Raw genomic sequence first — 26,179 nt, forward strand, 5'->3', positions numbered from 1 at the left:
CCCCTTGTGGCGGTATGCAGCGCCGAGCACGGGGACCCCGCAGCCCGGGGCGGGGCGGGGCCGAACGACACACACGGGCCCAGCTCCCCCCCGACCCCGGGGCCTCCCCAGCGCCTGCCCCGGGGGAACCAGCCCGGCCCTACCCGAGGGAGGAGGGGACGACACACGCCAGCCCCACACACCCCCCGGGGGTCCCGCAGGAGTCAGCGATGCCCGCGGCTCTCGGGTTTATTGCTGCCGCGGGCAGAGGTACAATGGTGGGGTAAGGGAGACCCAGCCCAGCAATGTCCAACCCGCTGCTGGGGTTGGGGGGAATGTCCCTGAGCGATGTTGGTGGTCCCAGCCAGGGTGGTTCAGCCAGGCCAGGGCTGGCCCGGAGGGGCAGCAGCAGCGGTGAGGTCACAGTCGAAGTCAGCGAAGGTGACAGGGTCGGGAAGGGGCTGCTCGGGGGGGCGCGGGGCCACTGCCACCACCACCGGGTCCTTCTGCAGCAGGTCGGCGTCAAAGGCCACCCCGCGGAAGAAGGGGTGGCTCTGGAAGTGGTGGAGGTAGCGCAGGCGGTGCAGAGGGTTGTGACACAGCAGCTGGGGATGGAGGGAGGACAGTGAATGGTGGGGACCCCAGCATCCAGCCCAGAGGGCCAGCAGGGACCCCAAAATCCAGGCGGGAAGGTTACCTCGGCGAGCAGCCGGGCCAGTGCGGAGCTGAACGCAGGTGGGCTCTCGTAGCTGCTCTGCTTGACGCGCTCCAGCATGGCCACGTGGTCCCCCGCCGGTGCCACAGGGAACTGGGGGGTCAGGGGGCAGATTTAGGGGCTCCATGGGGTGCCCCTATCACCCCCCACCTGTGGCCCTCACCTCCCCGCTGGCCAGGGCGAAGAGCAGGACTCCCAGTGACCACCAGTCGGCTGCGTGGCTGTAGGGCCCCCCGCTCAGCACCTCCGGAGCTGTGGGAAAGAGCAGGTGAGTGCCTGGGGGGGCCGTGCCCCCCACTGCAGCCCCCCACTGCCCCCTTACCCATGTACTGCAGGGTGCCACAGATGGTGTGGGCTCGCTCGCCCCACCGTAGGTGGCGGGAGAGGCCGAAGTCGGTGAGTTTGAGGTGCCCTGTGGGGTGAGACAATGAGTGGGGACCCATGGGTGGGGTGTCCCCATGGTCGGAGTGTCCCCACGGATGGGGCATCCCCAAGCCAGTGCCATTAGACTCTTACCTCTCTCGTCCAGGAGGATGTTCTCCATCTGAAATGAGACAGGCACTGGGGGGGTTCAGAGACACCCCCCACCCCACCCTCCTGCCCCCCGGCCCCACTGCCACCCACCTTCACGTCTCTGTGCATGATGCCCAGGTCGTGGAGGTACACTGGGGAGAAAATGGAGCCGTCAGAACGGTGGGTCCCCTCTCAGCACGGTGCCCGCTGCGACCCACACTGCACCCAACAGGCAGCTGCCCACCCCTGGGGATGGCTGACCCTGCCTGCAGGTCCCCATCGGTGGGGACAGTGGTGTCTGTCCCCGGCGTGGCAGGCCACTCACCCAGCACCAGCACCAGCTCGGCGGCAAACAGGCGGACGGTGGCCTCGGCAAAGCGCCCGGCGGCACGCCACAGCGCGTGCAGGTCTCCGGTGCTGCAGTAGGTACACACTGCCGGGACAGGCAACGCGCCTTACCGACGGGCTGGCGTGAGGGGCACGGGCACCGGGGTGGCATGGGCACGGGACGGGGGGGTCATTGGGACCACGCACCAAGGTGAGATGGGCACCATGGGCATGCACCAAGGGGATGCAAGCGCTGGGGCCATAAGGGCAGCGAGGTGGCACAAGCCCCAGGACCACACTGGCACCAAGGTGGCACAAACACCAGGGCAATGTGAGCACCAGGACCACGTACTAAAGTGACATAGGCATGGGAGCACCGCGTACCACGGTGACATGGGCCCCAGAGCCATGTGGGCACTGGGAACACACAAACACCACAGCCACGTGAGCTCCAGGGTGGCACAGGCACCGGTGGCCACATGGGTACCCCAGTGGCACAGTCCTCAGGGTCACACAGGCACTGGGAACACAAAAGCTATGTGGACGCCGAGGTGGCACGGCCATCAGGGCCACCGGGGCCAGGCAGGCTACCAGGGCTGGGGCACCTCATTCACCCCCCATGCTGGTCCCTGCCCCACTGCGGTTTGTCCCCATCCCTGTCCCCCTGTCCCTGTCCTGTGGGCGTGGGGTGGGAGCCGGCAGCCGAGTGCCTGGATCCCCACGGGGCAGCGGGCAGCGCGGGGGGAGCGTGCACGTGTGCGGGGACACGTGTGCGGGCGGTGGGGACACGTGCGCGGGCGGGGGGGGGGGCCGGGGCGAGCCCGCGGGCAGATGGTCACTCACTGATGAAGAGGTGGCGCTGGCCCTGCCAGCTGTCCCCCAGCCCGTGGACAAACGGGTGCCTGACCTGTCTCTGGGGACAAAAAGCAGAGAGGGTGAGCAGCCCCCAGGGTGGGGGGCCCAGGGGGGACAGGGGACCCCACTTCTGCCACCCTCCCTTTGCAGCCCCGGTGGCCTCCTGCTGCCCCCACAGCTGCCCCAAACCCCTCTGCGGGCTGGGGTCCCCCCTGGACCCCCCCTAACCTGGATGCTGACTTCTTCCTTGCACTGCTTGAGGGTGTCACGGCGCAGCACCTCCACTTTAGGCACGACCTGGGGAGGACGAGGGGCTGTTGGGGGGGGGACAAAGACAGGTGGGGGCACCCATCGGCCCCTGGAGGCAGCACCCACCTTCACGGCGCAGACCTTCTCCCGCCCGCAGTCCAGCACTTTGAGGATGGTCCCGAAGGAGCCTTTGGCCACGAAACCCAGGATCTGGGGGGAGGCGGAGCAGGGTCTGAGCACCCCACGGAGACAGGCTCGGGGGCGGGCAGGGTGTGGGGGTCCTGTGTGGGGTGGCACAGAGCACCCAAGGCAGGTGGTGGGGACATATGGGGACCAGGAGGACCCAATCGGGACCCCAGTGGGATGTATGGGGACCCAGTACGAGGCACATGGGGACAGGGACACGGGGACGGCAGTGGATGCTGACAGGATGCACGGGACCCCGGTAGGACACAGGGGACCCCGGTAGGACACACAGACCCGACACGGGGCACGGGGACCCCGCGGGGGTAGAAGGGGTCGCGGTGGGACGGCCGGGGCCGCCGGTGGGATGCGCAGGGATCAGGCACGGCGTGCCAGGACAGCCGGTAAGACGGTCGGCGATCCCGGGAGGGCGGCACGGGGTGCACGGACGGCGCGGGAGGAAGAGGCTCGGGGCGCTGGGGGACCCCGGGAGGACGCGCAGGGACCCCGGAACGGGGTGCGAGGGGACCCGTTAGGAACTGCCAGGGCGGGATGCGCGGGCGCCCCGGGAGGAGGGTCGGGGACCCCGGTAGGATGCACCGGCACCCCGGTAGGAGGGTGGGGGGCCCCGGGACGGCACCTTGAGCTGCTGCTGGCGAGCGGAGGGGCGGACGGGGAACTCCGGCAGGAAAAGCGAGACGAGCTGCGGCAGCGGCCACCCGGGCAGCGGCGGCTCCTCGGCGGGGCCCCGCGGAGTCAGGGCGAGCCCCGACCCCGGTACCGGTACCGGCCCGGCGCGGCCCAGCAGCGCCCGCACCCACGACCCCACGGCGCGGCCCTGCGGAACCGGGGGACAGCGTCAGCGGGGACCCCCGGGGCGGAGGGGTGCCTGGGGCCGGCGGGGGTGGGGAACGGGACACCCCCGGAGCCGCCGCACGCACCTGGGGGGGCCGCACCGGGGCCGGCCCGGGGCCGCTGCTCGTTGCTCCCATCGCGGCGCCGCCCGGCCGCGCCCCGGGCCCGGGCCCCGGTAATCCGCTGCCTTACATAACCCCGCCGCCCCGCCCCGCCCCGCCCCGCCCGGGCGCGACCACCCCCCGCCCCGGGGCCGGGCACCGGGGCTGCCCCCCCGCACCGGGAGCGCACCCCGGGACACCCACCCGTGACTGATCCCTCCCTTCCCCGCTTCTGGGCAGGGCACACCCTCCGGGACCCCCCCTTGCACACTTTGGGGTTCTCCCTTCAACCGCTCATCCCCCCTTTGCACCCCACTTGCCCGCGGGGTACCTACAGCCCTGGGCACTGAGGGGCTCACGGCAGAGACCGGAGAGGGACGAGCACAAGGGCTGAGCCCGGGGTTGATGCAGGTGCTGTAAGGGAGCCCCAAACCCCCAAACAACCCCCCAGGAGGGGCAGGGGCCAAGCCAGAGCGGTTGGGGTGCTGCTGAGCTGAGAGGGGGGACGGCGCTGAGCCTCGAGTGACGAGCCGCTGGCCCAAGACTGTTCCAAATTAAAAACTCTTTATTTAAACTCTCTCCTGTTCCCCTTTCTCCCAGCCTGGAGCGATCCTGCTGCTTCATCAGGCACAGCAGGGAGGGGGGAAGCTCGCAGGAACCCTTGGCACAGGGGTCTGCGCCCCCACGAAGCGGCCCCGGAGCACGCTGCACCCCACAACCCCGTGCTGCTGCACCCCTGCCCCACAGCGACAGGGCTACCGAGGGCCTGCACGTGGCTAACCCCCGCCTCGGGCATCGCCACGCCGAGCAACGCGGGGCCCCCCCCACCACCACCATAGGGGTGCCCCTCCAGACCGGGGAGCACCGGGGCACCCCAATCCCTTCCCGGCCTGCCGGGTGCTGCCATCATTTGCGCCTGCCGAAGATCGACTTCTTGCCGGGGTTCTTCTCGCCCACACTCAGCCCAATGAGCAGACGCGCCTTCTCGTCCTCCTCCTGCTGCTGGATGGTCCCGTCCGATTTGTTCTCCAGCTTCCCCCGGGCCTCCGCGCCCGCCGCCGGCTTCAGGCGTAGCTTCTCTTTGATCACCTGCCCCAGGATTTAGGGGGTGAGGGCCTGAGCTGCTGAGCCAGCGCGGCTGCTTCCCGCTCTGGAGAACGTGCCCTCCGCCGCAGGGTTACCCCTCCAAACTGGGCAGAACGGCTCTAGCAGCTTCCCCGTGAGCGGGAAGAAGGCCCCCACGTACCTGTGCCACCAAGGCTTTGCGGCTGTCCCTCTTCACCGCCATGGCGAAGTCCAGCCACGTCCACGTGTTGTTGTGGTACTCCAGGCACGGCAGCACCAGGTTCAGGTCGCCCCAGTCCACGCTGTTCTTCTCGCCCTGGGTGACAGGGGTGTCAGGCAGCGTGGGATGATGCCCCCCCAAGCTGGAGGGACTGTGCCCCTTTTCCCCAGCACGCCCCGTCCCGCCGGCCCCGCACCTTGTAGCTGACGCAGAGTGGCACCTGCGGGATCTTGATGTAGATGAAGGAGTTGTTCATGGCCGCGCGCTCCTTCATCTTGTCAATGTCATCCACGGGATGCTGGGGACAGAGCAGAAGCCATGAGCAGAAGGGAAGGAGAGGGGACACAGCCAGGAACCAGATGGGAAGGGACAGCCGGGCACTGGGCCATGGCATTGCTTCACTGGCAAGAGGTGAGAGCTGCTCTGGCATGGTGTTAGGAAAATGAGATGCTGCAGGGATCACATCAAGTGTGCAGGTGCTTGGTTGTAAAGGTTGAAAATTCTCATAGTGGGAGGGAGCAGGAGAAATGGATGGGCAAGGGAGGACATGGCTGCCCAGCCCTGCAGCTGAGGGAAAGCAGACTGGCTCCACAGCAGGGCTCTCCCAGATTCCCCCCTCAAGGCAGCAGCAGGTACCTCGGGTGCTTTTCGGAATGATCTTCTGACCCCCGACGTCCGATTCAGACCCTGAGCAACTCCCTTCCCTGGGCCCAGCGAGTCATCGGCCACGATCAGCTGCCGTGGCTTCACCACAGGGATCCCTGGGACAAAGAGGGTGGGAGGTGGTGGCTGGTGTCTGGCTGGGAATTAGCCTTGACCCAGATCCCTTCCAGCTTCACTGCTCTCCCCACTGGCTCCCTGCCCACAGGGGAGACTGTGAGTCCCTGTTCCTCGAAGCGTGGCCTGCCAGCAGCTGCCCACAAACATACCCTGGACACGCAGCCAAAGCTGCCCAAGGACATCGCTCAGGTGCCAGGGAGGAGGGTGACCATAAGCCTCTCACCTGTCGTCACCAGCTTGGACTTGTCTTCCTCATCCCCCACCTCCTCCTCCTCCACATTGCGGCCAGGGAAGAAGAAACCCATCATCCTGTGGAAGAACTGGTGGGTCAGCTGGATGGTGAGGGGTACCACGTTCACCTGCGGGGAGAGAGGCCACGTCAGAGCCAGACACACGCTGCCGGTGCCCCACGGGGGACTCTGCCACTTCCCACCCTGGCCATGGCACCTCGAAGTGCTCCTTGATGGAGATGCCTCCCACCGGCGGCCGGACCTTGCTGAAAATCCTCAGTGCCAGCTGCCGGCCGGACTGGCAGGAGCTCTGGGGACGCAGCACCACCTGCAGGGAAGGGGATGGGTGGCTGCGGTGAGGACAGGCCACCCTGGCTGGGCCACCTGTGGGTCCCTGGGGTGCAGAGCTGCTCCCCAAGACTGCTACTTGCCTTGTACACAGCATTGGGCAGGAGGTTGTTCATGGTGACCCAGCCCAGCTCCAGCAGATGCTCGGCCGTGTCGTCAGACTTGTTGACCTGCGCACACAGACCCGTCAGCCCCGCACGTCCCGGGCCCCGGCTCGGGGGCTGCGGTGTCACCGGCCGGGGTGGTACCTTGCTGTAGAGGAAGCGCTGGAGCTCCAGCTCAGCTATGCCCAGCTGCCCGTCCTCCTCGGTCAGGCGCCAGCGGGCCTGGGCGAAGTAGAACTCAGTCCGCCGTGCCACGCTCACGTCCTCCGGCTGCTTTCGCAGCTCCATCTTGTTGGCTCGCTGCAGCTGGAAGTCCTTGAAGCACCTGCAGCGGAGAGGGGAGCGCTGGGATGTGGGAGCCCTGGAGTAAGGGGGACACAACGCTGGGGAAGCCAGAGATGGCCCCTACCTGATCAGTATGTTCAGCTCCTCGCTCTCCAGCTGCAGGTCAGCTTTCTCCTGGCTCAGCTGCTGCTGCAGCCTGTGGTTGAGGTCGAGCAGGCTCTCATTTTTGCTGTCGTCCTGCAAGGACTGAAGGACAGACAACCCTCAGCACCCTCTGTCCCGGAGCAGGGACCCCAGGGAGCCAGGCCCTGCCTGGATGCGGGCTCACCTTCACGTTGGAGTACATCTGCTTCTCCAGCTGCCGGATCTGGGCGACGTGCTGCCTCACAGCCTCTTGCAGGTGTAGGATACTGCTGCGCTGCTCCTCGGGGTTGCTGGAGATTTCCAGCTGGAAGCGCACCCGCTGTTTCTTCTCGCTGTGCTCCTAGACACAGGAATAGGGCGTTAGGATTGCTCTGGGTGCAGTGAATGACACGGTGACCTGAAGCCTCGTGGGTACCTTGCGTTTGGGCTCCACGTGCAACAGCAGGTTGTTGACTATGTCGAGGATCATGGCATACTGCGCGGGGTTGGTGGAGATCTCCAGGTCATGGTGGATCAGCGTGAATGTATCCACAGCTCCTGGAGGGACACACAAAGGGTAAGTGGGGCCTCAGCACGGCCAGGAATGGGATGCACGTGGGGGCCAGCCAGAGATGGAGAAGGATGGGGAATAAACTAAGGTGGTTACACTGGCTCCAGCAGGCACAGCGTGTCCAGTGTCATCAGGTGCACTGATGGGGACCCCTCCTGTACGCACCCCTCTGATCTCAGCAAGGCCAAGACAGACCATCCCTGGACTTAGCTGGCACTTGTGGGTCAGCCCAGAGCTCTACCCCCCGAGACACACTGCCTGGATGTACTCACCCTCCTGCTTCTTCAGCAGATCCTCCTTCTCCTGATTGGCAGGAGTCTCGGGGGGCTTTATCTGCGTGGCCAGCTCGGGGTCGATGTCATGGCTGTAGCTGATATAGTACATGCGGCAGCTGCAGCGAGAGATGATCCTCTGCACCTGCTGGGTCTGCTGGGCTTCTGAGGGCTGGTTCCAGTCTGGAGACAGGCAGGGCACCATGGTCAGAGCGCCATGTCCTGGCATGTTGGGGACCCCATGGCGCAGGGCTCGGAGCATGAGCCAGCTCCTGGAGCCGTCCAGGGACAGGCCAGGCACTCTCAGCTTCACCACCCTCGGGGTCGCACGTGAGCAGGACTGGGGGAGGCACCGCAGCCCGAGCTGCAGGCAGTACCTGTGGTGGTGCTGACCATGCCCCCCACTGCCTGCCCGCTCTCCATCAGCTCCTGCACTGAGTCCAGGCTCCGTTGCCGATGTTCCTCAATATTTTTCACCTGGGGAGGCAAGGAGGCACCGCTGGCTGTCCCTGCTCTCCCTACCTTGGCACTGACAGCGCTGCCTGCCCCCCTTGCAGCTCACCCATCACAGTCCCCCCCGAGTCGCTCACCTCCAGCCAGAGCTGCCCGTGCTCCCTCTCGGTGGGGCTGCTCTCTGTCGTGGCAAAATACTGCATGCCATCCAGCAAGCAGGTCCAGGACGTCTTCTGCTTCAGCGTGTCCCCGTACCAGGCGGGGTGGTGCTGGCACTGCAGCAGCTGGGCCTTCGCTGCAGACACAATCACGCAGCCCTCTGTCTCGGCACCACGCAGCACCATCTGCAAGGAGAGAGACCCCGCAGGGGTCAGGGGAGCCCTTCTGGGGCCAGCACGGCCCCTCTCACAGCAAGGCCATGGGGAGCGGAGAGCGTGGGGACAGGCAGGCTGGCCGAGGGCAGGTACCTGGCAGTTGACCAGCTCGATGAGGCAGTTGCGGTTGTAGATGTCGTCGGTTTGGCAGGCGGCAATGCCGCAGAGCTGCTCGCTAGCCCCCGATTCCTCCTCTGTGAAGACCACGAACTTGTCCGTCTCCTCAATGAGCTTCTGCAGCATGTAGGCCCCTGGGGAAGGAGAACGGGTCAGTGCAAGGCTGCGGGGGACTGGCTGGGGGTGACAGGGTGAAGGCAGGCGTGGCTTTGGGCTAGCATGCACATTGCTGGCTGTGAGTTTCACCCACTCACCCCCCGAGGAGGCTCTCTCAGGACGGCCGCTGGTGATGGGAACGGTCACTCTGGCAGGGACAGAGTGAGCAGAGAGCGGGCCCCGCTTCAGCTTCTTGGCTTGCAGCTGCGTGTCGATTTTTAGCCCCTTCAGGGCCTCGGTGGACAGGTTGCGCTTGAGCACAGCCGCTTTCTTGTAGCCGTCGTAGAGGCCGAAGGCGATGTCCCGGTTGGTGGTGGTCCAGGATGCCCGCAGATCCACCAAGTGCAGCTGGTGCGTGTGGAAACCATCGTCCCCATCCCGGAGGGGCAGCTCCTGGGCACAGAGGGTCAGAGCCTCAGCATGACAAAGCCACCACCAGCCCCTGCCCACAGGCCTTGCACACAGGGGTGGGGAGCCCTGCCAGTCCCTGCAGGCAGAACGGGGGGACCAGAGCCTGGGGGACCACCCCAGAGCCCTCAGCAGGGACCCACACCAGGAATGCTGTGGCTGGAACAAGGCATCCCTTCGCCCAGGTGCTTGGGAGATCAGAGGCCCGGCAGGTCTGTCCCCTCTCCAGCCAAATCCCTCCCTCATTGCACCCAAAGACCAAGGTCCCCTTGTCCCAGGGGGATGCCATCAGGCTGCCATGCCCTATGTTTGCGGCGGTACCTCCTCAGCCGTGCGGTTGCTGTGCCGCTGGTAGGTGAGGGAGGACAGGCTCAGCAGATGGGTTTTCTTCACCAGGGTGTCGAGCCGATGGTCAGCATTCTCATCGCAAGTGGAGGCCATGAGGTGCACGGTGACCTGGCTCAGGTCGCTCACCATCTGCGTGATGCTCCATTCCGAAATCAGGCGTCGCATCACCGTGCCAGCTGGGGGACAGGGAGAGGAGTCAGCCGGGGCCCTGCCCTGCCTGGAAGCGCTGCCGGCAGGGCCCCCACCTTGCGGGATGAGCCGCTGGGTACCACGAGTGAAGATGTGCCCCTGGCAGCACTCCACCTGGATCCCCCGCTGCTGGGCAAAGGAGGCCCAGTAATGCACCTGCGAGGGAGCAGAGAGCAGGGGCTGAGTGCCCAGCACAGGCAGAGCGGGGAGGTAACACCAGATCCCACCCCCAGGACTTGCCTGCAGCCGGGGGAAGAGCGCGGTATAAGACAACTGCTTGTAATGCTGCCCCAGCTTCTTCTTACTGGGTTTCATGTTGTTGAAGAGCTTCCCGCGGCAGATGGGGCGCGTCACGCTGGTCCACGTGGCCCAAAAGTTCTGCATCCAGCGGAGGGTGCTGCTGTAGAGCAGGATCCGGGGCTGGGAGTGCTCTGGGAATACACCCGCCGTCAGCCAACGCTGCGGGGCAGGGACACGGCAGCATCCAACCCAGGACCGATAAGGATGGCTAAAACCAGCACGCCCTGCCCCGTCCCCAAGGGATCCCTGGGATGCTGTCACCCACCCTCACTGGACCGCGTCAGGTCCATCCGGATGGAGAGGTTGAGGTTCTCGGAGCGGAAGGCGTGGTAGGAGTCGTACTGCTGCCCCACCGGCACCTCGGGCAGGAACTCGGGGGAGCGCAGCACCACGCCGTGGTGGTCATGGGGGTTCCCGTGGCACAGCCACTGCAGGTCCAGCGTCATACACAGGTCGGGCAGGTGCAGGAAGCAGCAGTCGTCGTACCTAAATGGGGAAAGACACATCGGTTACCCCCCAGCACTGGTGGCAGCCCCCGTGCTCCTGGGCCCACGCTCACTTGGAGGCTGTCCGGACATTGATGTCCAGGTTGCCCTTGAAGACGAACTGCCCGGGTTTCCAGTGGAAGGAGAGGTGGCTCCACTCCCAGTGCATGTTCTCCGTGGTGTTGTAGGGATCCTGCAAGGACAAACATGGGGAGAGGCAGGTGTGAGCTGACCCCACGCCGCGCTCTGCTCCCTACCCCGGCAGCACCCACCTCGGTGGCCAGCTGGTGCAGGTTGGCCTGTTCAATGTCCATGTGCCAGTCCCCGTGGAAGAGAAGGCGGCTCTTGTCCCACCAGGGCAATGGGGCGCTGGGGTCCTCTGAGGGCTTGGTGAGGAGATCCACACACTGGCCGATCAGGGTCCAGGCTGGGTCCCAGCAGGGCCCCCACACAATGGTGTACTGGGAGATCTCAGCTGGGGACGTACAGAGGTTGGCTCAGCCCTTTGCATGTCCCACACAGCCCCATCCCCACCCCGGCACAGAGACCCCTTGTCCCTTCAGCTCTTACAGTGGAAGTCGTGGTAGAACTTCAAGGGTGGCATGTTCCTCTCCACTGTTGCATCCCCCCAGGGCAGCCCCAGCTTCAGGACCTGGCGGCGCCGGGAGCAGGCCTGGCCGCACTGCTCGGCTCCGATCAGCCGGCCGGAGAGCTGCCAGTTCCGGATCTCAAAGAGGTAGCGAGGGTAGTCACGGATCCGCACTGCAGGGCACAGGAAGGGCTGAGAGATGGGGCAGCCGAGGGACACTGTCCCTCTCCCCCTCTAGGCCATGGCAGAAGCCGCTGTCCTGTCACATCTCTGCTCCCTTCCCACTCCCTTGAACCTCCAAAAATCACTGCCCCTGCTTGGTTACACATCACATGGTGCCAGCAGGTCCCTGTCCTGGGAGCCCAGGCCACATAGCCACTGTGCTGTCCTCCACGGGCACCCTCACGCAAAGCAACTCACCAAAGAAGCTGCCAACTCTGCCCTTCATCATCCGGCACCACTGGGTGACCATCTCCAGACCCTCGGGGGGGAACGGGCTGACGCTGTCCAGGTCCCTCATCTGCTCCAACACACGCTCCGTGCCATGGAAGGACTCATCGGCCATGGCCACCAGCTCCAAGTGTGCCAGGGTCCAGGTGAGAAGGGCTCTTCGCATGGGCGTGTTGGCATAGAGGCGCCGCGAGCGCTGGATGTAGATCTCGATGTTCTTCTTCTCCAGCGAGGCGTAGAGCTCCTCAATCTTGCGGGCAGGCAGCAGCTCACCGTGCTGCTTGCGCAGCGCGGCCACCTTGGCATCCAGCAGCTGCAAACGCTTGGCGCTCTCCTTGCTCTCATCCTTCATCAGCTCATAGTTGTCTCGTAACTTGACCTCGAAGACGTCATCCAGGAAGACCCAGGAGAAGTGCGTCACTTTGAGGAGGAGGTCGGGGGGCAGCGCCGTGCTGGCAGGGCGCCCGCGCCGATGCAGGCCTTTCAGCCACTTCTGCACGCCCACGGCAGCGTCCAGTGTGCGGGAGAAGTCGTACTGGTAGGGGAACTCGATGGTCACACTGGCAAAGGAGAAGGCCCAGCCGCGGTTGCGGAGAGTGCGCAGGGTGGGGAAGGCGCAGCGGTGCAAGATGACCTCCTCCAGCTCTGGCAGCAGCTTCACCTCCACCTCCTTGAAGCTGAAGATGCTGTGTCCGTCAAAGCCGGCGGCCAGCTCGGGGCAGTAGCCGTGCAGGGCACCGCCGTGCCAGCTCACGGAGGTCCGTTCGGCAGCCAGGCTGATGTAGTTGGCCTCAGAGACAAAGGCTGTGAGTTTGGCAGAGCTCAGCTCCAGCGACAGGGACAGGAGTCTTTTGGGGGGGGTCCCATCTGGCTGAAGGGGCCCTGGTGTCTCAGTAGGGGTGGCCGGGTGGGACGCTGGGCTCTCTGGGGGAAGGGAGGGAGGCGTCCTGTGGCCGAGGGCGCTCCGCAAGGCTTCGTGGCACTGCAGGGTGGCCAAGGTGTGATGGTACAAGTGCATGTGGTCGGGAGGGCTCCACAGCACCGCCAGCCCCTCGCCGCACTGCACCTACACCGGAGAGAGCAAACAGGCACCAGGTCACTGCCAGGTGCTGCTCAGCACACCCCTCTTCTCCTCTCCGGCACCTTTCGGTGCCAGCCATTCTTCCCCCCACCTCATCCATCCCAGTCCCACCAGTACAGGATAAAGCAGAGACCCAAGACCCACACCAACCTCCAGGGAGCGGATGCTGCTGTGGTAGGTGACAGAGAGCATGGAGAGGTTGGCCACTGGGTTGGGGATAGCAGGAGCTTTGCAGCACGGCTGCATCTTCTCCGTGATGCTCTTCACCAAGGCCAGCACCATGCCCTGGACGCTGACCGTGCAGCTCTCAGCACTCCCCAGGACAGTCAGTGTGTCCAGCCGCAGCTCCAGGGCGCCTAGAGAGGTGGCGTGTCAGTGCTGGAGGCATGGGAGAGGCACACCACGACGTGCCAGGTTCCTCTGACTGCGGGGCTGTACCAGGACAACCACCTGGGATCAGCCTGGATGCTACTTACCCACCAGGGCTGAGAGCGTGAAAAGGTTCACGTCCTCCACCTTCAGATCCACCTTCCAGAGCAGCCCCCAGGGCTCGGTTGAGGCGGAGGGCGGCTGCTTGGCAAGCTCAGCTCTGCTGGGCCACGAGCAGAACAGGGGCAGGACCCTGGCCAGGCACTCGGTGCAGGTGTCCGACGACTCCACTTGCAACCCCCGGATGGTGCAGTCCAGGAAGAGTGTGTCTGACTGGGCGCTGGACATGCCCAGGGGCTGGTTGTAGCTGCCCTGCAGGACAAACAGGACCATCCCACTCAGGTGCAGAATGTCCCTATGTCACCATCTGTCCCATTGCCACCCACATGGAGTTGCAAACAGGCATCCCCCACTCCAAGAGCCACCCCTCAGCTCACCCCTCACCTGCAAGTTGAAGGAGTCGAGGATGAGGGCTTCTCCCCACACGTGCATGTTGGGGGGATGCGGGGCACGCTGGATGTGCGAGTCGTTGCCCACACGCCAGCAGAGGTGGTCCACAGCCAGCACCGCTCGCTGGTGCACACTCTGCGGCCGCAGGTGCTGGTAGTCTGCAGGCAGAGGAGGGGGTGACTGTGGGCAGGGCTCGCTGCTGCCTGCTCAGCTGCCCCCAGAGGGGCAACCCAGACACAACCAGGCAGGGGTCCACACCCCTGGCCAGATACAGACATGGGCAAGCACAGAGGCATCACTGCCCTCCCCATTCCCGTCCTGGTGCCTCTCTGGCAGAGACGCTGACCCCCAGAAAAAAGCCCAGGAGCCACCCTGGTGCCAGCTGCCAGCCCGTACCTGCAGAGATGGAGTTGAAGCCCAAGGCAAAGGGTGGTGTGTCCCCCAGCTGCACTGACACATTGATGTTGGACAATGAGGCACACAGGATGATGGGTGCTATGATTTGGGGATAGCTCCTGCACAGGACAAGCAGGGATGGGCTGTTACTGGGGTGCTGCGTGCCACGGAGCCTGGCAGGGAGCAGGCCCAGAGGGATGCCCTCTCTGCAGGGGCCCCCCGACCGTCCACCACCCTCCGTACCAGCCTCCCTGTCCCACAGGCCGTGCACAGGGCAGAGAAGGTGCTGGGTGTCCAGGCACCCTGCCAGAGCACGGCAGGCAAGAGGAAACAAGCTGCGATACCAGCAGCTGCGCCAAGGCCAAGTTTACCTTCCCTTGTGCCCTTGGCTGGGGACAGGCACCGCCCGGCACCTGTATTCCTGTGCCAACAAGCCCAGCCAGTGTGAAAACTCTTGGTGGCGGTAGTGGATGATGCAGGTGTTGAGCAGCACAGCAGCCGAGAGGTCAATGGCTGTGACCTAGAGCAGGGAGAGGGCCAGGTGGCAAAAAAACTCATGCCAGGAGCCAAACCAGCCACCGCTGGGGGACGGGAGCGTGCCCAGCACTCACTGACCTGCACGCTGGTCTTCAGGGAGTTGAGGCACACGATGCGCTGGCGGCTCTGGGACAGGAGAAGGCCGTCTGGGGAGAGAGAGGAGCAGATGTGAGGGTGGGTGGAGGGCAGCGACGGCAGCCTTGTCCCACAGGCACCCTCCTGGCTACTTGCCCTCCAGCTGGAGGTCTACACTCATTTGGTCCAGGTCTGAGGTGGGTGTGAAGTTGCGCAGCGGGATCTGCTCCTCTTCACGCTGATAGAGAAACTGCAGCAGCTTCAGGCTCCAGGTGAGGTGCCTGTAAAAAGCAGGGAGTCACTGCCAGAAGGGAACTGCAGTCATGTCCTCCATCTCCCTGTTTCTCATCCCCAGCTGACCAGCACAGACAAAGGCAGCAGCCAGCGCCCAGCTGCAGCCCAGCTCAGTGCTCTCATCCCACCAGCACAGGATCCCATCAGGCTCTCTCACTGGAGAACCAGTTCACGTGCCTTCCTCCTTCCCCAGGAGCCCCGGCCCCAGGCCAAGCTCAGTCCTTCCCACTGGGGTGGGCTCTAGAACTCGCTCTCTGCAGTCTGGCAGAGCAGGGGACGAGCAGGGAATGGCACAGTTGTCCCCAGGTCCATGTCCCCAGCACTAATCGGGGCTAGGACAGCCTCCTCCTCCTCCTCCACCTGCCTCCTTACCTCTTCTGGCTGTTCATAGACAGCACCGTGCTGGTGTTCTCCAGTTTCACCTCCACCCTCCTGGGGATAAGCTGCAGCGTGTCCCTGCTCAGCAGAGACGGGGACTTCAGGGGCTCCCCTAGGCCTGGAGAGGGACACACAGAGTCACGGAAAGGCTCTTGCCCAAAACCCCCGTGCCCTGCAGTGGGAGGGAGCGATGGCACAGCCAAATCCCTCTGGCTTCCAGTGCAAGTATGGGGGCTGCCAGCCCCTGCCCTGCCTAGAGCTTGTCCCTGTCCCTGTCCCTGACCTGCACCGGGCTGTTCTCCCGTGCTGCTGTGCTGAGCCCTGGCAGTGACACGGTGCAGCAGTGGGCTGCAGAAGAGCCCTTCATGGAGCTCTGCCTGCAGGGTCCGGACACGCAGCTTGATGCCCACCAGCCGCCGCTTGCTGCTGATCTCCAGCGAGAGGGAGAGCGCCAGGGCCAGCTCCGCCAGGCAGGTGTCATCCTGGATGGGGACACGGGCAAGGGGTGCACAGGGAGTCACCTAACTCCCTGGCGGTGGATGTTGCAGGTGAAGCGCTGGGCACAGCACGGAGCCCAGAGCCTTGCAGCATCGCCCAGCCCCGCAGACATGCTGGAACAGGTCCTCAGGGTGTCCCAGAGAGCCCATGCCCAGGCTCGAAGTGTTGAATTTCTCCCTTCCCCAGCACTCACCAGCTGGCTGCTCCGGAGGACTTTGCTGTTCACCTTTGTCAGGCTCACCTCGCAGGTCAGGCTGGGGAGAGCACAGAACAGACGGAGGATGCGGGGCCTGCTGCCTCTGAACCAAGCCCCTGCCCTCTCTTTTCTGTGGGACACAGAGACCCCAAGACCCTGCTCCAAGTCCTCCCAAAAGCAGAGCACACCCTAACTCCATGCACAGCGCAGCAACTCATAATTTGGAGAACACACAACTCAACCTTCCCATGGAGCAAAAAGGGACCAGGCCAGCCTTAATGTGTCCCATCACAGATGACATGGGATGCTGCTGAGTGGGACAGAGAGAGGTGAGGCACCAGGTTGGGGTTGGAGGTGCCTCCCTGCGACCCAGGGCCAGGATGGAAGCAGAGCGGGGCGTGAGCACAGGGTTACCTCTTGCCGTCGCCGTTCAGCAGGAGACGCGTCTTGCTGGCTTGGATGTGCCAGAGAGACTCTGAGGTGGCCACGTGCAGAACCATGATGTTGATGGAGTCCATGTGGATGGAAAAGAGCTGGGGGGAAGGTGCTACTGTGAGCGATGTCCAACAGCAGCGCGGCCCACAACAGCCTCTCACCAAGTCAGTGCCTCACCTGGCTAAGGAGCCTCAGCAGGGAGGGTTTAAGAGTCAGGTCTGCTCTGCTTTCATTTCCATCGGCTTCTCTGGGAGCCTCCGGGATGGACGGCTGGAACCCAGGGCCCTTCTGGAGATCCGTGCGGATTCGCACCTCGCCAAAACATAGCTCGAAGTAGCGGCTGGGGAAAAACAGCACAGGGAAGGGCTCTCACATGGCCCGTACCCAGTCCCATCGCCAGGGATGCCCCCCACCCCTGGGGACTGGCACAAGGGCATCCACAAGACACTGCTACCTCAAAGTAAAGTGATACCCTCCCACACAGAGCAGACCATGGGGAAATAGGGACTGCAGAAGGTATAAAGGCAGCAAAAATGCAGTCAGAAGGGCCAGGGATGAGCCAGACCCCACCAAGAGGGCGGGGAGGGAGCTGGGGCGTGGGTACGTACGGCAGCTCCCGGCTCAGTTTACTGGAGATCCAGACGTGGTCAATCTCCTGAAAGAACACACAGGTAGGTTAGAGAAGAAACAACCTGGCTCTGCCTTGTGATGCTCATCCCAACATTCCCACTCCGCTCCCAACGCCTGGCATCATGCAGGGAGCAGCCAAAACCCCCCAAATTTGGCTGTGGGAGGAAGGGCCTGGCACCAGCTATGGGGGTGCACAACAGGAGCTTGGCTGCAGGGATTTGCTGCCAGCCTGGAAGTGACCGCAGCCGTCATGCCTGCCCTCGTCTGTTGGTGATCACCCCTCACCCAGGTACCTACCACAGTCTGCTGCTCCCGCTGGAACTTGAGGCTGATGTTCTGGGCCCAGAAGAAGCCGAAGGAGCCGATCTTCAGCTCCGCGTGAAGCTTCTGCCGGCACCAGGTGACAGCCAGGCGACACGCCAGCCACCTGCGGGGACGGGCGGAAGGCCGGGGTCAGCCTCCTTGCTGAGGCTGGGGGCCGGGGACCCTTCGAGCACCTGCTCCAGCCCCCCCAGCTGGGTATGAGCTCCCAGGGCCTGGCCCTGCTGCCACGGGTGCCCCAAGCTGGGGCAGAGACCCTGCAGGGACACCCCCCCCAGCCCTGAGGACCCTCTTTGACCCCCACACCCCCCTGACACCCCATGCCCACCCCTGTGGGCTCCCCTGGGCTCCTGTAAGCCCCCAAGTCCCTGACATCCTCCCACCCAGCCCTGTGGGTCCTCCCAAGCCCCCACAGCCCCCCCCTCCATGCCCTGCACACCACCCCTCCAGTCCTAGGACCCCCCAAACCCCTGTAGGCTCCCCCCCACCCACCCAATACATCTCCCCCAGCCCTTTGAGCCACCCCAAACTCCTGACACCCCCCAAACCCTCTTTGTCCCCCTTAACCCCTGCTGCCCCCCTCCTCCAGACCCCTGACACCTCACCCTCAACCCCGTGGGTCCCCCCACACCCCTGGCAGCCCCCACGCAGCCTCGTGGGCCCCCTCCCTCCCCGACACTACCCCAGCCAGCCCTGCCACCTCCCCACAACCCTCGCGGGCCCCCAAAACCCCCTGCCACCCCCACTGCCACCCCCCTGGGCCCGCTCGTGACCCTTGCAAGCTCCCCCCACCCCAGCAGAGCCTCCCGCCCCCCCCCCAGCCCTGTCATCCCCCCCAAACGCCTGCGGGCCCCCCTAAAACCCCTGTCACCCCGCTGCAAGGCCCGTGGGCCCCCCCATGACCCCTGCGGGCCCCCCCCGGCTCTGTCACCTTCCCCGAACCCCCGTGGGCCCCCCTCCCACGCCCCCAAACCCGCCCCTCAGGCCCTGACCGCGCCAGCAGCCCGGCGAGCAGCGCGACGACGACGAGGCCGAGCAGCACGGCGGGCAGCGGCGGCAGCATGGCGGCCCCCCCGGCCCCGGTATGTGTGTTCCCCCCCTCCCACCCCGGCCCCGCCGCCACCGCCACCGCGGGGCCGACCGCCCGCGCACCCGGAGTGGCCGCTGGGAGGGGCGGGGCGGGGCCGGCGCCGCGGCGGGGCCGAGCGGTGCTTTCCCGGAGTGAACGGCGGCGGCAGCAGCGCCCCGCCGGGGCTCGCACCGGGACTGGGGGACAACACACGTACCGGGTCCGCTCCCCAGGGTCCCCTCCACCCCCCCCGCACAAACAGCCACACGACAGCGGAGGGTTCAGCTCTTTTATGGCCCCAGGCCCCCACCGGGCCGGGGAACGGTTTTGGGATACAGCGCGGGGGGGGGGGGTACCGAGGCACAGCAGCCCTTCGGGGGGGTCTTCGGACAGCGGAGGGGGCTACAAGAGAAGGGTTGGGGAGTTGGGAATCTGCTCTGGGTCGGTCTGGATGTTAGCCTCTGCTTTGGGTCAGCTCTGGACGTTGGGCTCGGCTTTGGGTCAGGTCTGGCTGTTAGGCTCGGCTTTGTGCTTGATTTGGGATGCGGGCCCTGCTTTGTGCTGGATCGCAGATGTTGGGCTCTGCTTTGGGTCAGTCTGGACATTGGGCTCGGCTTTGTGCTGGATTTGGGATGTGGGGACCTGCTTTGTGCTGGATCTTGGATGTTGGGCTCTGCTTTGGGTCAGGTTTGGACATTGGGCTTGGCTTTGGGCTGGATGTAGGACATGAGGACCTGCTTTGTGCTGGATCTCGGATGTTGGGTTATGCTTTGGGTCAGGTCTGGACATTGGGATTTACTTTGTGTCAGATTTGGGACCCTGGGATCTGCTCCGCATCGAATTCAGGACATTGGGATCTGTTTCATGTTGGATTGGGGGCTCTGTGTCCTGGCGTGTGTCAGACCCATGTGGGGACAGGGGCCATCCTCCAGGTCGAGCAGCCCCAAACACCACAGGGCAGCGCCCAGAGGCTCGGCAGCAGTCTGTCTGTCCGTCACAACTCAGCGTGGTACTGCTCCACTTTGAAGACCTCACTGGGCTGCATGAAGATGCCCTCCATCACCTTCCAGTAGTTATTTTGGCTGGAGGTGGCCATGCCGTGCACCTCCTTCTGCCCATGGATGGGCCGCCCGTACTGCTCCCCCGTCACCGAGAGGAAGACGTCGGTGGAGGCGTGCTGGAAGCGCACCTCGCTGTCCCTCGCCCAGTAGGTCCCGCTGCACACCACCGTCCAGTCGTCCAGGTAGTCACCCTCACCAGCCTCCCCGAACGCACTCACCTCCTGCGGGTGAAAAAGAGCTCGTTTGGAGGCTGGGATGAAAGGGGGGGAGGTCAGGGGTGTTGAGTTGGGCCCAGAGAGCAAGGAGGGGGTCAGAGGAAGGAGCTGGGCCTTGGGGAGACGAGGAGGGACCTGGCTGGGACTGGGGCTCTGTTGGGACTTGGAGGATTTGGTTGGGACTTGGGTGCTGGGGGGGGGGACAAGGGGGAGCTGGGAGGGGCTGGGGAACAAGGTGGGACTGGTAAGGAGCCAGTTGGGACCAGGGACCAAGGTGGGGCTGGCAGGGACATGGGGGACTTAGTTGGGACTGGTAAGGACAGGGAGAACCCATCAGGGACTGGAGAACAAGGTGGGGTTGGCAGGGACATGGGAGACCTGGTCTGGACTTAGGAACAAGGTGGGACTTATAGGGACATGGGGGACCCAGTCGGGACTGGTAGGGACAGGGAGAACCCGGTAGGGACTCAGGGCACCGGGCAGGGCCCGGGTGACAAGGGGGTCGCGGTTGTGCCCAGAGAGGGGGGCTGGCCCCGAGGGTCAAGGGGGAATCCCGGTCAGGCCGGGTCCCGGGGGGTCCCGGCCGGGTACCTGGTTTCCGGAGAGCGGGGAGGCGAAGCGGTGGCTGTGGAGGTTGCGGCCGGTGCCCAGGTGGGTGAGGCGGATGGCCTGTCCGCAGCGCACCGGCGTGCCCCGCTCGCAGACGGCCGCCGTGCGGCCCCGCACGCGCCAGTAGCTGTTCCCGTCATCCGCCGCCGACACTCCGGTCACCGACTGCTGCCCGCTGCCTGCGGAGGGGGAGATCCGCGCTCAGGCCCGGCCCGGCCCGGCGGACGCGGTGCCGGTACCGGCGGGGCCGGGGAGGGGGGGTGTGGGGGGGTGTGTGTCCCGTTACCGGAGCCGTAGCGCACGTCGTGCGAGTGCAGACGGACGTTGTGCCTCACGTTGAGCAGCTTCACCACGGAGCCGCAGGTGACGGGCCCAGGGCCGCCGCGCACCGCCGTGCCCAGCGCCAGCACCATCAACGGCACCAACACCGGCGACACCCGCCGCCCCGCCGCCCCCATCCCGCCGCCGCCGGAAGGGGAAGTGATGCCGCTCCGCCCGCCCGGAGGTCGCCGCTCATCTGCTCCGCCCTCCTCGCTCGCCGCTGCTGCCGCCGAGGCCTCCATTTTCCCTCGGCGTCTCGGGTAAGGCCGGGCCGGGGGCTGCGATGGGCCGGGCGGGGACGAGCGGCGGCGGGGGGAGCCCGGCGAGGCCCTTGTCGGCCTCGTACTGGCGGGGGGGGGGGGGCCTGTTGCCAGGGGAACCAGCGCGGGGCCGCTGCCAGGGGAACGGCGGGGCCGCGTTGGGCTCCGAGACCGTCGTTGGGCGTCTCCGGCGGCCCTGGGCCTCGGTGAGGGCGGCAGAGACGTCCCGGTGCTTGGCGGCGGGCTGGACCGCGGGCCCCGGTGAGGGGGGGTGAGGACCCCGGCGGCCCCTCCGCTCCCGGTTGCCGGTCGCGGGTGGGGTTGGAGCCTCCCGACGCGGGGACGCCGGTTGGGGGTCGTGCCGCAGCGGGGTGACCCGGGGAGGGGGAAGGCGAGGCGGTGGGCAAGGGGGGGGCTGCTCCCCCGGGAACGGGAGGGGGCCGCAGACACACACACACACACCCGCCCCCCGCTAGAGCGGCCTGGCTCCCCCGTGGCGGAGAGCGCAGCCGAGCCGGGGGCTACGGAATATCGCTGACATGGTGGGAAGAGGCGGTGGGTGTGAGGGGGTGGGCATGGAGAGCATCGGCCTCCTTTCCTGGAGGGAAAAAGGGTCTGACCTTTGTTTCTCAAGCACGCTGGCAGGCCGGGTCGCCCCGCGGGTGTAATGCCCAGAGCACCTTCTTCGGTTTTGCAAACTTCTGATAAGGCTTTGCCGGAAAAGCTGAGGGGCAGCAGCCTGGGAAGGCCCTTTTGGGGATTAATAACTGACTAAAGGGTGACAAAAAAAGGTAGGGATGAATGATTGATGCTCAGAGTGGAGTGAGATGATTGTGGAGTTTCAGTCATCTCTGCTGCTTTTTTTTTTTTCTGAATATGGTGATGTGGAGAAGGAAAATTTAATCCTGAGGTGTCCAGGATAGCTAAACTGGACTGTGGGAGGTTGCAGAGACCAGATAATACTGAGTGGCTGAGTGCTGGTGTGGTAAACGAGACATGACAGCAACGGGTGTAATGAAGGTAACAAACACCGCGGCAGTTGACTCTACATCAGCTTTTACTATTCAGGAGAGAGCTCTTGGTGTCTCAGCAATTGTTTCTTTTAAAACATTGCTTCAACACCCCGCTGTAGCCTAAAAAGGATGTTTTGGGGTTACTTTTAAAGAGCAGAGAAGACAGCAGAAAACATCATTACACTGCTACATAAATCGTTGGCAGTTTGTGCCCTGGCTGTTGCTGGCAGTTCTGGTTAGCCCATCTCAAAAGAGGAGCACTGGAAAAGGTAGGGGCAGGAGTGGCACAGGCGAGCAGGTTTCTGGGCAAGTGAAGCCTTTGTTTCTTCACCTTAGGGGAGAAGCTTGCTGACAGGAGATACGATGCAGGTGTGTGAAGTCATAGGTCAGAGAAAGCGAGGAGGGGACATCAATTTTCTGTTTCTTACAGGAAATTATGATGCAGCAGGTCTAAAATAAACAAGCGGAAGTGCTTTTTCACACAACATGCTATTAAACTGTGGCACGCTGCCACAGGATGTTCCACTGTCTGATAGAGTTAGGGAGCATTAAAACTAACAAAGCAGGTATGGGAAGTTCCTGAGCTGCAGTGACTGGCTGGCTGGACTTCCCCTGTCACCGTGTCATTGGTCTCCAGTTGTCATTTTGCCCCTGAGTTCCTTTGCACGCCTACCACCAAGGAGGGTGAGAATGTTTGGTTTAGGTCCTGACTTCAGAAATTCATAAAACAGCTATAAAAGCACAATACAAAGCTCCATGTTGCTGATGCTGTACCAGGGCTGGCAGGCCTTGGCGGTGATCAGCCCTGCAGAAGTCCCTGCCCGTACCAAGGAGTGGCTCTGAGGAAGAGCTCAGCACTGATGGGGTGCCCATGACAGTAGTTTGTTGTACAAGTGCCTTACAGTGCTTCACAGGGGTGTTTTTGTTAGGCTCATAAGCTTCAAATTAAAAGATGCCAATACGATCTTGTCTGAATTCTGTGGTGGGACACAGCCTGAAGATCATTGCTTAGTGATTAGTGTGAAATCCACACATTCTGGCTCAACTGTGGTGCTTTTTTTTTTTTTTTTTTTAAGAAAACCAAAATTGATTTCGTTACGAGAGTTTCAGGGAGTAGAACAGTGGCATTACCTTTGCAGTTTATTTGGGTTCTTCCTAACAAGCCATTTGTTGTCACAGTCTTTTACTCCCGTGGATGTACTTGGGCTGTGCTAAAATTAGTTTCATGAGCATTTAATTGACAAAATGAATAGATTGGGCTTCCTTAGGCTCTGTGTTTTAATTGAGTCAGGTTTCCCAGATGCTTTAATCTCACAGACCTTTCTGAATCCTCTCCAATTTAACTTTTCCCTTTGACATGAAAACTGAGCGAAACTGTTCAGTGGTGGCTTTGGCAATATGGTTCCCTGGACCTAAGTGATTTTAAGTGAACTGTGAGTTGACCCATGAAATGACAGAGGTTAAAACAATCCAAACTGTCCAATAAAACTGTCCAAACCCTTTCCCCCCCCCCCCCCCCCCCCGAAGTTTTTTCCCATAACATATTCTGATACTTTGTAGGTACTTGCAGCGTATCTCCGTTTCTAAACCTAATGAGTTAATTTTTGCTGGTGTATGATGTATAAAGCTGCCTCTGCCTCCAGCACCGTGATGTTTTGCAGTCCTGAGCAGCCAGCAGGTATCTGAATGCGTGGCCCAAGGCTTTACAGGTATTTGAGTGTCTGGTTTCTAGAATTCTCAGGTCCATCACAAAGCAGCCCTTGCTCTAAAGGCACTGCCTCGCCTAACCAGGGATCAGCCCACAGCATCCGCAGCCGATGTCCAGCCTGCGCTGGCCGACCTGATCAGAGCTCTACGGTCCCAGTACTGACAGCGAAGAGAGCTCTCTGCTCAGGGTCATCCCAGTTAAAAGAAGCCGTAGACTCTGGACAATTGCCACTGTGCCCTTGAGCTGAGCAAAGTGCGGACGCCCCTGGTTGAAAGCAGAGGTCGTGTCGTCGCTCAGCCCTGAGCTGCTCTGGCGTCGCTGCCGAGCGGGAGAGGCCGTGCTCGACGTGGAGGCACCCACGCTTCCCTCGCCGTGGTGCCGTCGTGGCGCTGCTTGCTGCATTGCTGTTGTCTTTGGTCCATCTTGGTCGGCGTCTAGTGGTCGTAGGATATCTTTGGGGTAAAGCTATATGTGTATATCACCTATAGGAGCCTGTCTGTGTACAGGTAAGCATGCAGAATTAGGCACAGTCTCTCTGCCTTTTTGTTGCTCCAGTGCGATCTAGTACTTGCTCCCATGCTGCAGCAATCTCTGACCCTCTCCTGGGAGTGTTGCAGGAACGGGGAAGCTGCTGTGGTGCTCCAAGGAAAGGCCTGTAGCATGATACAGCTGGGCTGGCCCAAAGATCCTCAGTCTGGAAACTCTTAAAAGCCTCCCCAAGCCCCAGAGCAGGGCTTTCCCTGTGTGACCAACTGCTCGGGGGGCTCCCACCGGGCAGCAGTGCTGGTCTGAGCTCTGCCTCTGCACCTCCACCTGCACTGGCTGCAGTCTCTGCCTGCTTCCCTGTCTTGTTTTATTTCAAATTAAGGCCCCTCTGGCACAAAGGGTGGGAGAGGCACCTTTAGTCCATATCTGATTCAACATCTCCTTGGTAATAGCTACACTTGCTTCTGTTTGCCATGCTAAGTGACATCCCTTGCTGTCCTGAGGTGGATTTCACTGGAGCTGAAAACATCTGGTTTTATGGGTGTTTGGCTTGTGTGGAACCTGCTCGGCTAGATTGTTAAATGAGATGGGTTTTCTAAGTCCTAGCTGTTCTCTGTGTCTGGACAAATTTGATTTGACATGAACTGAAATTGCCAGGAAATGATAGAACAAGTGATGAGGAAGAAAGTTGGAATTGCGAGCAAAATGCTTCCCTGGCAGAGAATAGTAAAAATGTGTGTGGTGCTATGAGGAGGGGTTTTCTTTCTTGCTGGATTTGTGTGTTGGTCATTGACAGGAGAGAAATGAGGTTATCAGACTTGGAAATGCTCTAGGAAAAGCCTCTCACCCTCCAGTTTTATGTGCGTTAATACACCCTGATGGGTACGTGTAGAAGAATAGGTGAGAAGGTGTAAAGCTGACATTCACACACAGGCTGGTAAACATAACAATTCCTGTTCCTTTACTGGGTGTAGTTCCACAGTTTATCAGTGGCATTTGTTTCAGGAACACGTATTTAACTAGCATCTGTACTGCCCTCTGATGTGTTATTTCTGAGAGGGATGCTTAAATATATGTGTGCGACTTCCACAGTGTCCCCTCAAGGATGGGCTCACCCCATGCACCAAGCCAGAGCAGCGAGGTCCTGTCTGGGTGCAGACCAGTAGCCTTGGCCTGCTGCAATTTCTGCCTGTGTGGAGCATCATAGACAGATGTTGGCTACAGCTGTGTAATCCGCAGCTGAGGAGTATGAGCTGCTCTCTGCTTGTGTCTGAAACCTGGCAGAGGTCTTTCCCTTGTCTTTGCGGTGGGTCCTCTTTAATGAGATATGGCTGACACGTTTCTTTGGGTCTATTAGTATTTTAAGACTTAAAAGATTATCCAAGATTGGATTTGTACCTTGGTTTTTTTTTTTTCTTTAACTGAGAAATAACTCCCTGGTTTTCTCTACGTTGTGTTTGTGCGCTGGATGTGGGGATCTCGGGGCAGAACAAGAAGTCCTGCACAGGTGGAGTGTCATGGCAGAGCCTTGATCACGTTGTCCCGTGTGGGACTGATTTCCTTCAGCTGTTTATTTGCAGCAGGGAAATGATTATGGGAACATTCTGAAGTGCGTTTGTTTAGGTATCATTCTCTGGTGTATAGAATTCTTTTCTCATCTCTCTTTTTTTTTTCTTTATGTGAAATTACATCAGATATAATTTAACATGGGGGTTTTGGCTTCAGATCTGATACATCCTCTGAGCTTCTTTTTGTACCTTCACAGAGTCTGGTTCTTCCTTCTGGGCTGGCGTTTTCTCTTCACAGCCATTTGAGGAATTGATTATTTTTTTTTTCTTATATCTGACTTTTGTAAGCTTCTGTTGTTTTGGTGTATGTAAAAAGGAACTGAAAAAAAAGTTCTTTGAAAATTTCAAAAACGACAGCAAGTTTTGTAACCACAAGAAGTGGGAGGCTCAGAGAGACAGAACTTGAGCCGTGTCTTTATGGACACGCACTTGCCTTTTGCCAAGCTTGATTTATACTGCTTCCAAAAACCCCAGTTGGGGAAAAACACCAAATGAAAGGTTCTGC

General features: G+C 62.2%; 4 protein-coding genes across 4 annotated transcripts in view; 1 reads left to right on the forward strand and 3 right to left on the reverse strand.

Annotated features, from left to right (window-relative positions):
• Positions 1-210: 210 nt before the first annotated feature.
• RSKR (ribosomal protein S6 kinase related) lies at positions 211-3,853 on the reverse strand. Its single transcript, XM_074845805.1, has 12 exons — positions 3,763-3,853; positions 3,462-3,659; positions 2,765-2,848; positions 2,618-2,686; positions 2,378-2,447; positions 1,533-1,640; positions 1,319-1,359; positions 1,211-1,238; positions 1,017-1,106; positions 858-946; positions 677-787; positions 211-584 (listed from the first exon to the last, which is right to left on the reverse strand). The coding sequence occupies exons 1-12, from the start codon at positions 3,811-3,813 to the stop codon at positions 354-356; spliced, it is 1,170 nt and encodes a 389-aa protein (XP_074701906.1). The 5' UTR covers positions 3,814-3,853; the 3' UTR covers positions 211-353.
• Positions 3,854-4,631: 778 nt separating this feature from the next.
• BLTP2 (bridge-like lipid transfer protein family member 2) lies at positions 4,632-18,449 on the reverse strand. The gene is made up of 39 exons (XM_074845803.1): positions 18,357-18,449; positions 17,341-17,470; positions 17,022-17,068; positions 16,591-16,753; positions 16,393-16,511; positions 15,976-16,036; positions 15,568-15,766; positions 15,279-15,402; positions 14,769-14,893; positions 14,616-14,683; positions 14,372-14,520; positions 14,001-14,119; positions 13,599-13,762; positions 13,202-13,466; positions 12,876-13,081; positions 11,615-12,710; positions 11,176-11,367; positions 10,878-11,080; positions 10,680-10,798; positions 10,386-10,606; positions 10,061-10,251; positions 9,877-9,976; positions 9,605-9,807; positions 8,974-9,268; positions 8,696-8,853; positions 8,366-8,572; positions 8,153-8,252; positions 7,776-7,958; positions 7,369-7,490; positions 7,138-7,293; positions 6,934-7,055; positions 6,669-6,849; positions 6,504-6,590; positions 6,290-6,400; positions 6,066-6,201; positions 5,699-5,823; positions 5,259-5,360; positions 5,024-5,158; positions 4,632-4,866 (listed from the first exon to the last, which is right to left on the reverse strand). The coding sequence occupies exons 1-39, from the start codon at positions 18,425-18,427 to the stop codon at positions 4,684-4,686; spliced, it is 6,738 nt and encodes a 2,245-aa protein (XP_074701904.1). The 5' UTR covers positions 18,428-18,449; the 3' UTR covers positions 4,632-4,683.
• A 259-nt stretch (positions 18,450-18,708) lies between these two features.
• On the reverse strand, positions 18,709-20,850 carry SDF2 (stromal cell derived factor 2). Its single transcript, XM_074844764.1, has 3 exons — positions 20,605-20,850; positions 20,301-20,497; positions 18,709-19,715 (listed from the first exon to the last, which is right to left on the reverse strand). The coding sequence occupies exons 1-3, from the start codon at positions 20,774-20,776 to the stop codon at positions 19,428-19,430; spliced, it is 657 nt and encodes a 218-aa protein (XP_074700865.1). The 5' UTR covers positions 20,777-20,850; the 3' UTR covers positions 18,709-19,427.
• Positions 20,729-26,179, forward strand: part of SUPT6H (SPT6 homolog, histone chaperone and transcription elongation factor) — a 29,674-nt gene continuing 24,223 nt past the window's right edge. Inside the window, exon 1 of the mRNA XM_074844763.1 lies at positions 20,729-20,899. The gene's annotated coding sequence lies outside the window, so the exon portion shown is untranslated. The remainder of the gene's footprint in view (positions 20,900-26,179) is intronic.

The sequence above is a fragment of the Strix aluco genome, chromosome 19, assembly GCF_031877795.1.
Source record: "Strix aluco isolate bStrAlu1 chromosome 19, bStrAlu1.hap1, whole genome shotgun sequence".
Lineage (NCBI taxonomy): Eukaryota > Metazoa > Chordata > Aves > Strigiformes > Strigidae > Strix > Strix aluco.

Bases quoted from the DNA above. Each gene is read 5' to 3' on its own strand.
- RSKR (XM_074845805.1), bottom strand. From the start codon at position 3,813: ATGGGAGCAACGAGCAGCGGCCCCGGGCCGGCCCCGGTGCGGCCCCCC. The intron at 1,107-1,210 runs GTAAGAGTCTAA...CTCACCCCACAG, and splicing joins CATCCTCCTGGACGAGAGAG to GGCACCTCAAACTCACCGAC. The intron at 947-1,016 runs GTAAGGGGGCAG...TCTTTCCCACAG, and splicing joins TGGCACCCTGCAGTACATGG to CTCCGGAGGTGCTGAGCGGG.
- BLTP2 (XM_074845803.1), bottom strand. From the start codon at position 18,427: ATGCTGCCGCCGCTGCCCGCCGTGCTGCTCGGCCTCGTCGTCGTCGCG. The intron at 16,037-16,392 runs GTAACCCTGTGC...TGCTCTCCCCAG, and splicing joins CTGAACGGCGACGGCAAGAG to CCTGACCTGCGAGGTGAGCC. The intron at 11,368-11,614 runs GTGAGTTGCTTT...TGTGCCCTGCAG, and splicing joins CAGAGTTGGCAGCTTCTTTG to TGCGGATCCGTGACTACCCT.
- SDF2 (XM_074844764.1), bottom strand. From the start codon at position 20,776: ATGGGGGCGGCGGGGCGGCGGGTGTCGCCGGTGTTGGTGCCGTTGATG. The intron at 20,498-20,604 runs GTAACGGGACAC...CCCCCTCCGCAG, and splicing joins CGACGTGCGCTACGGCTCCG to GCAGCGGGCAGCAGTCGGTG. The intron at 19,716-20,300 runs GTACCCGGCCGG...TTTCACCCGCAG, and splicing joins CCCCGCTCTCCGGAAACCAG to GAGGTGAGTGCGTTCGGGGA.